Genomic DNA, 13,495 nt, shown 5'->3' on the forward strand with positions numbered 1-13,495 from the left:
AAATGACGTCTTTAATATTAAAAAGACAACAAATAACGTCAGCTTGCAACCTAACGTTACATTCCGATAAAAATGTATCTACGGTATATATGGACTGTTGTAAAATTATGCTTACTCAGAGAAAAACATAGTGCGGCATAAATTATACAATATTTTATATTATGTAGAACTAATGCACATAATTGAATAAATTATGTTATAGTTATAATAACTATAAAATAGTTTATTTAACCACATACATTAATTCTACATATAAAACTTAAATAGTTGCCATCACTGTTGTTTTCTCTTAATGCAATATCTTTGAAAGACATGGAATATATGAGATATCAATTATTTATTTTTTGCGCCAGATATTTATATAATTAACAGTTTCAGTAAAATATTTCTATAAAAATTATATCGCTAATCGTTCTACATTATGTCACATTAAAATATCTCACATGCGCCACTCGCGAAAATATTTACACCGATCCGCATTCATTCATTCTCAATATACAGAACCGACGAATTGAATACAAATTATTAAATATTATACTGGTCATCCCTGTTACTTTCTGTGAAATATAAATGAATAAATACAAGTCAAATTGGATTACAAAAATCACGAATGTCATTTGATAACATTAATAGAAACAGTGATAATTTAACTATCCAGTTCAATGTTTCGGATTTCTTCAAGTCGTTGATTATATTCTTTACGAATATCTTCGATGGATTTGATTAGAAATATTGGTACGTCATCGTCTCTTCTCTGGAAAAATTAAATTTATGTATATAATACAGAGTAATGAGTAATATAACCATATTAAAAACACAATAAATTAATTATCAATTTTTATCAAACTTAATCTTCTAATCCATTTACTTGAAAAAGACATTCGCCTTCGAATTCTAAAAACTTCTGTTTCCTCGCTCTCAGCAGCAATCCTACACATTTGTTGCTAATATTTGTGTAAATGTTAAAGATATCGCCGAATGTAATGGCAATTACATCAGATTGATCCCGACAGGGTGTGCCTTCGTGGCTAATAATTTCGCAAAGCTCCAGAATTTCTTTCAAAACATGAGCATTCGCTTTGCGACCGCGTAAATCGGATAAAGAACCTGCTTCTGGTCTAATAATGATAAAATTACAATTGAATAATAAAAGTTAATTAATTAACTATAAATTAATATAAAATAGTTATATGGTTATCAATTTATTATAAATATCATTAAAATATAAAATGATGACAAAACTTTAAATTTCACATACCTGCCATATTCTTCTTTTGAGAATTTCGGCTTTTCGATGTCTAAACCAGAACTGAACGGATTTTTGCTCTGCTTGTCTCTATGTTTGTCAGCATATTGATTGAACATAGCAACCTTGGCCCCCAAAGATTCCTTCAAAGGCACAAGGAGACAAATTAATTATCAATTCATTATTAGTTCATTAAGACAAAATAGATCAAGAGATATTTCATTTCGTGGAAAATTGTTTGTACAAGCAAAGTATTATGCGTAGAATTTGAAAATGAAGAGAGATCAATTTTATATTCTGAAAATTCGTAGACTCAAGATGCTTCGAAAATTGTACGGATTTAAGTTATTCAGCACCTTATGAGACAGGAATTTCTGGGAGTTTGCCAAACTGAGCCTAAGGATTGACCCTGACCATAAATGACGTCTCAATGGCACCTTGACAGATTTTCACAGTTGCGTGTGTAGTTACATTCACTCGCACACTCATACATTCATTCGTATCGGAAAAAGCAAAATTTGAATTAAAATTCTTTGTATGTTAAGGAAAAATTAAATTTAAATTGATATCTTTTCAAAAAAATGTTCCTAGCTAATAACGAGATATGGACATTCAATTAATAGATCAACAAATTTATAGGAATTTATTATAAATATATATTCTTATCAAACATTAATATTACCAATACCACGTTTTACTAAATTTGTTAAAATAATTATACCGAAAAATGATTCAGTAAAAATGTATTAAAGTAATGTTATCCATCTCCAATATCATCAATATCTCTCATCTTAATTTTCTATTATTTTTTATTATTTATAAATTATATATATTTTTATAATTGACTTTATCTGAAAATTTTCCTTCAAGGAACTCAAATTATTTCAAGTTACTTCAGAAAGCTATTGCTAATTTGAATTCCAAAGAATGATGTAATCGAAGAAGACGTTTAATACTCACATACATCATCGAAGACATTATAGTATCGTGATTAAATTCAAAGTCACAAGAAAATAATACTCGAAGTAAAATAAAGAAGATGCGTGTTTCACCCAAGTAGTAGAAACTATCTTGAACCAACACCCTATTTTCACTTCCGGTATTCCGATACCAAGTTCACTCGGCACTGCCGACACGAATACGATGTCGCGATGCTGCGCGGCTCTTTTTATAAGAAACCGACGGCGTCCCAAGGGCTCCCACCCTGCTGTGGAATATTTCGGCGCAGTCTGAAATATTTGCCATGTTTCCGAGCCGATTCCCAGACTCTTGATTGGTTGCCAGACGGCCTTCTGCATACTCCGGAAATGATAATTCATCAATCGCAAATGTAGATTCATTCATGTTGTATTCTGCTTTCGGGAATCAGATCGCAAACGGAACAGTTTGTTTACCGAATAAACGATTAGTACGATATAATTCACGAAAAATGAGCATATTAACATTTCCCAGAATATCGCTCTATATCCGCTAAATTTCACTTACTAATCATTTGTGGGAACCATAATTCCAAAATTTAGTGTTAACAAATACAGAAAAATATTTTTTCAAACATATATACATATATTTAATTTTTATTAGGCATAAAAAATTTTATATAAAATGTATCTTTGTTGTACTTAACTTGAATATTCAAACTATTTCTATACATAAAAAGAATAGTATAAGTAATAAAAATAATAATACTAATAATAGTAATAATAAAAATATTTAAGATAAGTCTTTAACAGTAAAATGTTTATTTCTAATTTCCAAAAAAGAAATTCTGAAATTGACTTATTTTTTTATCCATTATAATGGTCTGCAAACTTAGAATTATGATATACAGAGAAATTTATAAAATCGATGTTGCAAAAGAGCCATAAATCAATTGGCAATGCAATTATATCGGATCGCGTGCACGTCTCCCGAAATTAGCGGCCTTCATATAACGATCGCATGACCATTCAGGAAACTTGAGTATACATGTCTAGAGGGCGACGAGTACAACGTGTACTCAACGCAGCACAACCCGAATTTAATCTCCTAAATTAACTTTTGACCGACGACAATTTGTCACTGACAGACGAACGATATACGAGCTGGATCGCATGAGCTCAAATGCGCGTAAATCGCGAAGGCACGAATCCACATCGATAAAACACCTTACAAATTCCACGTGATCTTAATTTATCTAAGGATCTGTTAGATTTGTAGATTCTCCGTCGTTGATATTCACTGCTTTATCCATTACAAAGCTACTTCGTTATCATGGCAAGTTGCATTTCTATTTAGCGCTTAACAATATTCATTGCAACATAAAAGGAACAATTTTGTTGAAGTATTTAAAAATTTAGCTAAATACACATCTGAAAATAATTTAATTAGATTATATTAAAATAATTATATAAGAATGCTCAAATTGGTTGCTAAAATGTCAACACTTTTTGCAGCATTATTATCATGCTTGAAACTCCATAATTATTTTAAATAATTATTTTAACATAATTATTTTAAATAATTATTTCGATAGTGCAATAAAATTATTTTCAGAATTATGCGGCTATATAAATATATATGCGACTATATAAATTTTTAGATATTTTAGCAAAATCGTTCTTTCCGTAAATAAAACTTTTCAATTATTTTATTATCTAGCATCGAGAAGAATAAAAAAGAAAAAGAATTTTAAAACTGTCATTGATTTATAGTTCGAGAGTTATAATTTAAAAAAAAATTAATAACACACATTATTTAAGCAATGTTACTTATATTCGAGACTCTCGCGAGAATTTAATTTAGAACACAATTTTGTGTAAATATTCATTTCGCGAGAAATGCCACGCAAACATCGCAAATATCGCCATGATGACCATCCATAAAAGGAGCTTCAAGAAGATGACGTTTACGACGTTGCATTTTCATTACTTCTGAAACATACTCCGGAATTAGATCCGTTTCCGTTCTCATCAACAAACGCGCGTGCGAGTACGTCAACGATACCCTTGTAGTTGTAATACAAACTCAAGAATGTAAATATATAAACTTGTAATGGAATTTATTCCTTAAGAAACATTTCATTAATTTAAAAAATGCTTTATTAATAATATTTTATATTTTGGCGGAGTTTTTAAGCCAATTCATTATTGAGATATTACGAGCATTAATTAAAAAATTTTTGAGGAAAAAGGTTTTGATAAAAATTAGTTTTAATTAAAGATTTCATGTAAGATTTCTAATAAGCGTCTATTAATCTTACAGTCTTAAGTTATTCTATAATTATACATCTTTCGTTAAAAAAGACATTTGTTTTTAGATTTTCGCTTTCTCTTTAAATTGTAGCTTTCTTAATTACATTAAACAATCTTTGTTTAAATTGCTTGATACTTAATTGAAGCGCTTATAATTTATGATGGTATACTTGCTTACAACTTCGTCAATTTTGAAGAAAACAATATTCAAGAGACTATATTATTAACGTCTACAGTTTAAAGCAAGAAACTTTTAAATTTTAAAGTTTGAAATAAGAAAACTTTCTTAATAATTCCTTTCCTTTCGCCTACTTGTGAATCGAGGAAGAACTGAATGGAATGAAAGAACTCGAACTAGTACGATATCTGTGACTGAAATCTTTAAGACAAACTTAGACCTGGAGTTATAAATATACTATTTAAAATTCCAGAGGCCGTATATATAACGTTCGTCGCGTATGTGCGTGGTGGAGTCTATAAATTATCCTACCGGTGAGCCTCCGTGTGGCAACGACCCGTCCGAAAATTCTAACTTTTTGTCAATCGATGAAAAAAGTTCACATTCAAGAATGCAATAAATCATAATCAACAGAAGCAACAAAAATATAGTTTAGGTCAGTCTAGAACAACACACGAAATTAGAGGTCTATTATGTGTTATCCATAAGAAATGAGAGAATATTATCTGAACTTCAATCACAAAAGTTGAAGTATAGTAGTGATGTTTAAATAAAAAGATAAAGTATCTTCATAAAAAAACACATCAAAAAAATAAATTTTCTGACACTATTAGGTCTTTCTGTTTGCTACGAGATTCTAAAATTTATTATATGCAGTTTATTATTTCTTCAGTACGATTTTATAGAGTTTATGGAATTGTTTTCTCTTAGAAATCATGGAGACATCGCAAAGTTAAACATGATATTATATATATAGGATAACGGGCATTCAGAGTTTTCTGTATATAAAAGCAATTTTCCTCCCACTGTGATGAGGTTCACATATACGTTCATTTTTGGTTCACCTCACACCAGATTTCAAAGTAATTAGGCGAATCTATGTTGACAGACTTACATAACTGAAGCCAAATTAAAGTCATAAAATCACGAATAACATACAAAGCTCATTTCCTGCATTACATAGCCTAGTACGCAGTAATCCGAAATTAATAAAAGAGCCTTTCGCACAATCATATCTGCAGAGTAATAAAAGAATATGTTAATTAAAATGTGATTGTTAATTTACAAAAATTATGTTAAAATCAAAGTACCCGTACATGTGCTTAGCGTTATAAATATCTTGAAGCATAATTTAGTAATACATAAATTGAAGAATACATATCCAAAATTAATGCAACCTTTATATCGATGATTCTAGAGTTTCCTTTAAATTTAAATTAATATAATACTCATATTTATGCATTATGCCAATTTTACAATTTTACAATTTTACAATTTTATTATAATTCTAATTCAATTTTTAAAAATAATAATCATTATGCAGTTTATAACAATAATACGGACGAAATTTTAAAGAGAGATAAAAGCAAAAGGGGAATCCCGTTTGACTATATTTTTAAAGCAGAGAATTTGTATTTTAAAGCAAAGAATTTGTTTTAAAACAGAGAATTCGTGTTTAAAGCAGAAAATTTGTGTTTAAAACAGAATTTGTGAGAATTTATGTTTTTAAAACAAAAAATTCATATTTTCAAAACAGAGAATAGTACAAGCAATCGAGCTGTGAGCAATAATAAATCAGAAGCAAACTTTCAAAATGTGTTTTGTCCGTTTGTAATTTTCAGAAAATAAAAAAGAAAGAAATTTCGTATACAAGAAAATTAAACACTTTATAGAAAATAATAAGCCAATCAGTAAGATGTGAAATATTAAACAAAATTGCTAAACAATTGCTAAAAATATTAAACAAATGCATTTTGTTCGTCTCTAGTTAAAAAACATAATGCACTTCGAAATGTTTATGTTTTTTCAGCATATAAATTAACGATGAAAAAATGCCTTCTGAACATCTCAGAGTAGCTTATAGTATGACTCTTTCAATACTGAACACCAGGGTTGGTAAAAAACATGTTTTAAACGTGTTTTAAACAGTTTAAAACATGGTTAATTGATGTTTTTAATATGTTTTAAATATGTTTTTTTTTTACAGTACTGTTTAAAGCGTATTCGAAGCATTAAAAACATATTTTAAAAAAAACACAATACGTTTTATTCTTAAAAAAAAACATCAGTCTTTACCAATCCTGCTGAACTCTACGCCATTTCTAACTAAAAAAAAAAATGAAATTTTGGACAAAATGCATTTTGGAATTCTTCAAATGCAGGCAAATGTGATTTCGTCTCCGAAAATTTTATTTGTACGCAAAAGTTCTTGTAGACAATCGAGCTGTAGACAATAATAGGCAATAATATATGTAAGTAAATGTGACTTGGTTTCTAAAATTTTTATTTGTGTGCAAAAGTGGATATAGTCATCGAGATATAAGCAATAATTTTTAAGCGCAAATGAACGTCGACAAAAATGATGTAGACAAATGACATTGTAGGCAATCGATTTGTAGGCAAAAGGAGTCATCTCAAAGCAAAAAAGATAGTCAACGATTTAGATATTCGTTTAATTATTATTTCAAAATTTAAAACTTTATCTATTAATTCATTTAACACTGTATAATTGTTATTTATTTTTTAATTTTGTGTTTAATTTATCATCAAGTAACTTTATGTCAAATCAGACACAATAAATATAATTTTACAATTAAACATAATGAATACATTTAAAGTAAATTTAATTTCATGTTTGGAATATTTCATTGTATACGTATATTGGTATATACATATACAATGAAAGATCACGCGTAAAACTTTCGCACGTGCGTCAACGTGAATGCACGCGCCATTGACCGATGTCAACGGAACGTGGGCGTCAAATAAGACGTTGATATTCAAATCTTTTCTTCGTCACAATCTAGAAGTGTTGGCACTCGTTTCTGTCTCCTGTATTAGTCACAGTCGCGTATTCATACGACCAACGATTCGTCCACCTCTACAACCAGATCCACATTCCCTTCTGCTTCCAATTAATTCTTTAAATTTCGATTTAATTGAAGAATTTTCTCTTCAAAAAACATAGAGTTCTTAACACGTCACAAAAAAAGATTTTGATACATAATATCCTACACAATTGATAATATAATAATGATAAAAACAAGAAATAAAATAATTAATACTAAAATAACAAATGTTAAAGTAACAAATATCAAAATAAAAATAAAAATATATTTTAATTTTTTTGTTTTAGTATTTTGTGTTTTAATTTGTGTTTAAAAGAAAATCGATACTGAAAAAAATCTCGACAATATTATTTTATGGCATTAAACATTTCTAAACTTTCTAATGAGTTATCTATGGAAATATAAAACTATGTAATAATATTCATTTAATTATTAATATAATAAAAAAATGATTATCTTATAATTATTTCTTTATATATCAATAAATAAATTAATAATATAATAATAAATAAATAAATAAATAAATTATTAAATAAATAAATTAATTATTATTAAGTTTAAATAAATTATTAATATAATAATTAATTATTAATACCACAAAGAAGACAGACTCTTTTTAGATTATGAGGCAAAAATATATTTTAAAAATATATTGTAAAAAACCATGGAGAAGGTGTCAACCATCAAATTCTGTTGTAAAAGAAGATATAGATCGAGTCATCGAATACAAGAAAGGTTGTAATTTATTTGTCCGTAGCCTTGGTCAGACGCCAGACATGACCTCGTTCGACACGGTATCTTTCTTTCCTGCTTGACAGTTCAAAGTACGACGTAGGTATTTGCTGCGAAAATTTCAAAAACACTCCTCAAAATAATTTTAAACAATTTCTCTTCAAATTATCTTGTAAAATGTAATATCTAAGTGACTGACCACCCTCATTGTATTTGACAAAATAAGTATTAACGAAATGTAGAACCGAAACAGAACCTTCTTTATTATATTAAAAATATAGAAGACTGTATTAATTTAATAATAAATAAAAATAACTATATGTATGTATAAAACTTACAAGTCAATAGGCAAAGGATTAAAGAAAGTAGGTTACCTTAACGTAACGATCGATCTGGATAAAATAGAACATGCCATTAACATATATGGTCAGTTAAAAACAGAATACCAGGAAATATCCTCGACTTATCAAATTGCGTTAACCGAAAACTTGTTTACATTCTCCAGTTGTTAATAATCCTAACTTAGAATTTGTATTTCTCCGTATTAGACATCAAATGCCCTGTTTCGAAATTTCATCCCGTAATGTTTTCGATTTCTGGCAACCAAAATATCGGCAATATATCAGAGTCTGTTAGAATAACGAATAAGTATATAACAACTCAATCATGCCATGACATATGCAGAAATCACAGCGAATATCTCTCTCTCTCTCTCTCTTTCCGCCCCCCCCTCTCTCTCTATCTCACTTTTTCAGTTATTTCTGATCAACAGTGGTTATTTTCAGCTACGTTCGTCACAAGTCCGGAACTCTCGCCGCTTTTGAATCCATTTCATGGACATTATCTTTAACAATCATTTAAAAAATTACCCGCAGTTAAAGAGAAGTGAATGAATTAAATAATACTTTTCTGGAAATGAACGTATACCTACATGAATTAGTGATAAAAAAATTATGTAAAACTACATTAAATGATTTACTGTAAATCGTACGTATTCTTTTTTGCCAATATCAAAGTTTTAGATTTTATAAACAAGAAAAAGAGAAGAAAGAGGTTTTGCTAGTATAGAAGATTCAATAGAAAGAAAAAATAACGGAAAACGTTGTAAAAGAATTAAAGTGATAAAGACAGGATATGGTCAGACAGTAGTAGTTACATCTAGTCCTTTATATTTATATATAAAACAATTATTAATTTAATAAAAATGCTTGAAACCATATCTTTGTATAAATAACATTTAATAAAAATATTTATTATATCTATACATATATTCTTATCAAATGCCATGTAGATAAAGATATATTTTCAAGAGTCGTTAAAATGCAGAATTCTTTTTTATTTTTATAAAACTATGAAAAGGGGTATTCGAAGAAAAACTATTCAGCATTTTTATAGTAGATAGTACACACTATACTAAATAAAAAGCTTTAATAAACACATAGATCGTTTAACCATTTCTGAGATATAAACAATTTGTGCGTTAATATCATAACTAACTCTTATTGTCTCTTCTATTTGTTACATACGACGTAAAAAGAGAGAAATTGAGATAAGCATATTGATAATCTATCTTGGGAAAATTACAGGTCCAATGAGATCATCTCCATAATACTCATCCAATTGTAATGACTAGTCGACGTTAACTTACTCGCAGTGAAATTTTTCATTATAAAGTGCGTATCAAAATTGAATCAGAGCACAGTTTGTAAACACTAAGGCAAATCTTCACGTCGCATACGGTATGTAGAAGCTAATAAATCATTAATGATTCAGTTAACATACAAAATTATTTATATCTTAGAAATGGTTAAGTTTTCGACTTATATTGACTAAAGCTTTTTTACTCAATCAGTATGATGTATACTGTCTACCATATAAATACTGAATGGTTTTTTTCTAACACCCTGTATATGTTAAGGATATTTAACAAGAAAATATTTAATACTTATAAAAAGTGAGGAATATGTAGAAGCAGGTATGTTAATAGAAACAATAAAAATAATAAAACGAGAAATGTACAAGACACGCGACCAGATTAACAAAAGCTTTATTATAAATTTGAGCTTGAGTTGAGTTGTTTCTTTACACGATGTGACCAGTGCCAAATGTATCAAAACGTCACCGTAGAAAATTTTGCTACTGACCTCTTCTGAATCACTATAATACTCCATCTTCGAAATGCGCAAATCGATCGTTAGGCGGCAATATTTATCGAAACTGCAGTTATATAATTTGATTAGCTATCTGCTATGGAATCGGAAATTATATTACGCACACGAATTTAATTTTCTCCACAATCTTTGGAAGCAACACTGACCTCTTTCACAATGAGACTTAATTCGAAATGACTGTTTAATTCTATTTATAATCGTAGCGAGCACGTGATGCAGCCGACATGTTCTCGAGAGTTTGAATTGAAACTTTTCCACTCTCTCTAAAACGACAGTAATATATATTTCTCTATGAGTTTTTAAACGAAAAAATAAAATAAGTAATATAATTCGACTATGTCAATTGCGACGGTTTATTTGATTATTTATTGAATATTCTCTGCATTTCAATAATTATGAAATTTAAACATATTTTCCAACTTCTACACTAAATGTTCCGACTTTTGTTCTAAATATAACACCAGTATACCAGTATATTCGCCGATTTCTCCGTTTTTTTAATTATGCGAAATTAACAGAAATATAAAGTTCGGTTATCTTACTGTTAATAGTAAATCAGTATATATTAGGTGTAGTAAAAAGAAATCCATTATCATACATCTCGTCTACGCGTGATACAGATTACTAAAGCCATCTACTGGAAAAATAATGGATTTCTTTTTATTACACCTAATATTTCAACTGACAATTATAAGACATGATAAATTATATTATATTTAATTATATATTGTCAGATTGTTACGTATTAAAAATAAGATATTTCTTTTACATTAGATATGTTTTTTGATTGTACGAAGCCCCTAATTTTCAGCATGAGATATTTTGGTAGCTCATGAAGAAAGAATTAGATATTAATAATAATCATATCCGTATAATGTTCTAAAATGATATTTAATGCAATATAAATGATGATGAAATAAGCTCTAATTTTTTATGAGCTCTACATGCATCTTTGTAAAGTAAATCAATTAATGATATGTATTCAGGATTAAATATTCATGTTAATTTATTACAATTCATCCATTTTAAAGCAACAGATTTATGTTGTATATTTTTATTTATATGTGTATTTATGCATATATGTCAGATAAATGTTCTTTCATAGTCCGTTACCTTAATATAAAACTTTTTTCTTACTCACCGACCTAATGCGCAATTTTTATATATGCAATATGAAAATATCACACTCACGGCTTTCTCTCAGACTATCCGGTTTGTCAGTTTCGTTGGATTTCCTCGATATGATGACGCTCACGAAAATACGAATAATGATCGCACGGTATTTCATTTGCGCGGCACTTTTCCCGCGCAACCAAGAACGCAGTTGACGCCAAAGTCGCGTTAACCAATTGAACCGGCGAATCATTCAAAAATGTAACGCTCAAGACACACTCGTAATACCCACACACTCGAGCGTGTAAAATTCCTTGAGACACAAATGTAATCACGATACATCACTGCATTCCGTTATTCAATCACACAATTCGCAAACTCCATTAGACATTAGAATAGCTGCGTTCGGAAACCTCACCCGAGTGTCCTAGAGTGCGTTCCGTTTCACTCACGAGGTATCATTTTGGGTTCGTTCGGAAAGACACTAGTAGCACTATTAGAGAGCCTATAATCAAAGTGGCGCCATACGAGAGATGACGTCATATTTTAGCGAAATTCTGCGAGAGAGAAAGAGATATACGGTCTCAGTCTATCCAACAGATTGTCAGTTTTAGGGTTAGGTGCAACAGCATTGAACGATATAGATACGTAAAGGTACATTGATAAAAATAAAATTATCGAGATTATTTTAGAAATATGATTGGATACACAAGACCGTTTTGTAACAATTCATTAAAAAAAAGATATGTTATGAAAATAATTTCGAAAGACACAGAACGCCGAATGAATTAGTTAAAGAGTATAAATGGCAAATATAAAAATTCGACACCATCAAAAAATTCATCTGTATATGAGGTAATTTATTATTTAAATAAATATATACGCTACCATAAAGAGTCTACAATCACAGTGACGCCATATGGGTATCACTTGTGATTGGTCCGCCATGTTTTAGCTATTCCCTCCAGTTTTTTAAATTATTTTCTAAATTTTGAATGCTAAAAAATGCTCAAAAATTGTGACAAATTAAAAAATGATAATAAATAAATATTGTATATAAAATAAAATTTTATATACAATTTTATATACATTTTTTGTATATAAAAAAATTTTATATATATCATTTATTATAAAATTTCATTTATTTTGTACTATTGCAATATTGTACATTTTGTAATATTGCATATTACTTTATACAAAACGTTATTTATTGCACATTATTTGCGCTATTAAATGCGCTAGTTTATTATCCATTCTCTGTTCCTACATTTTAGGAGCAAAATGCATCTGTAATAATATAAAAGAAATCAAAAATTCTGAAAAATATTATATATGTATATACCATTTCATAAAATATTATATATTAAATATCGTAATTATCATATTATTTGATTTAGACTCACAATGCAATGATATATAATTGAAAAGATTACGACAAAAAGAGAAAGAATTAAATAACCAATGTGATGACTATACTTAGTGCCAAGACACTACCGTGTCTTCAGATATTATAATTAATCTGTGTATATTTTATGTTACATTTTTATTTTAATATTTTAAATCCATTATTCATAAAGAATAAATTACTTTATTTCACATACAGATGAATTTTTTGACGGTGTCCAATTTTTATATTTGCCCTTTATACTCTTTAACAATTCATTCTGTGTCTTTCGGAATTATTTTCATAATATATCCTTTTTTTAATGAATTGTTACAAAACGGTATTGTACATCCAATCATATTTCTAAAATAATTTCGATAATTTTATTTTTATCAATGTACCTTTACGTATCTACGTCGTTCAATGCTGTTGCACCTAACTCTAAAATTAACAGTCTGTTGGATAGACTGAGACCATATATCTCTTTCTCTCTCGCAGAATTTCGCTAAAATATGACGTCATCTCTCGTATGGCGCCACTCTGATTATAGGCTCTCTACCCTATTCTTATTCTTATAATTATATTTACAATT

At 28.7% G+C, this 13,495-nt stretch overlaps 1 protein-coding gene across 4 annotated transcripts; it reads right to left on the bottom strand.

The window, feature by feature from the left end:
• Positions 1–320: 320 nt before the first annotated feature.
• On the bottom strand, positions 321–11,909 carry LOC105150907 (actin-binding Rho-activating protein). Of its 4 annotated transcripts, none has more exons than XM_011064296.2 (4): positions 11,598–11,909; positions 1,259–1,389; positions 869–1,118; positions 321–754 (listed from the first exon to the last, which is right to left on the bottom strand). In XM_011064296.2, exons 2-4 carry the CDS (start codon positions 1,363–1,365, stop codon positions 647–649), a joined length of 465 nt encoding a protein of 154 aa, XP_011062598.1. In that variant the 5' UTR covers positions 1,366–1,389; positions 11,598–11,909; the 3' UTR covers positions 321–646. The 4 variants fall into 4 exon arrangements, with proteins under 4 accessions (XP_011062598.1, XP_011062596.1, XP_011062597.1 ...); XM_011064294.2 differs by lacking the exon at positions 11,598–11,909 and adding an exon at positions 10,380–10,581; XM_011064295.2 differs by lacking the exon at positions 11,598–11,909 and adding an exon at positions 2,207–2,638.
• Positions 11,910–13,495: the final 1,586 nt, after the last annotated feature.

The sequence above is a fragment of the Acromyrmex echinatior genome, chromosome 13 (genome assembly GCF_024713525.1).
Source record: "Acromyrmex echinatior isolate Ae372 chromosome 13, ASM2471352v2, whole genome shotgun sequence".
NCBI classification, from domain to species: domain Eukaryota; kingdom Metazoa; phylum Arthropoda; class Insecta; order Hymenoptera; family Formicidae; genus Acromyrmex; species Acromyrmex echinatior.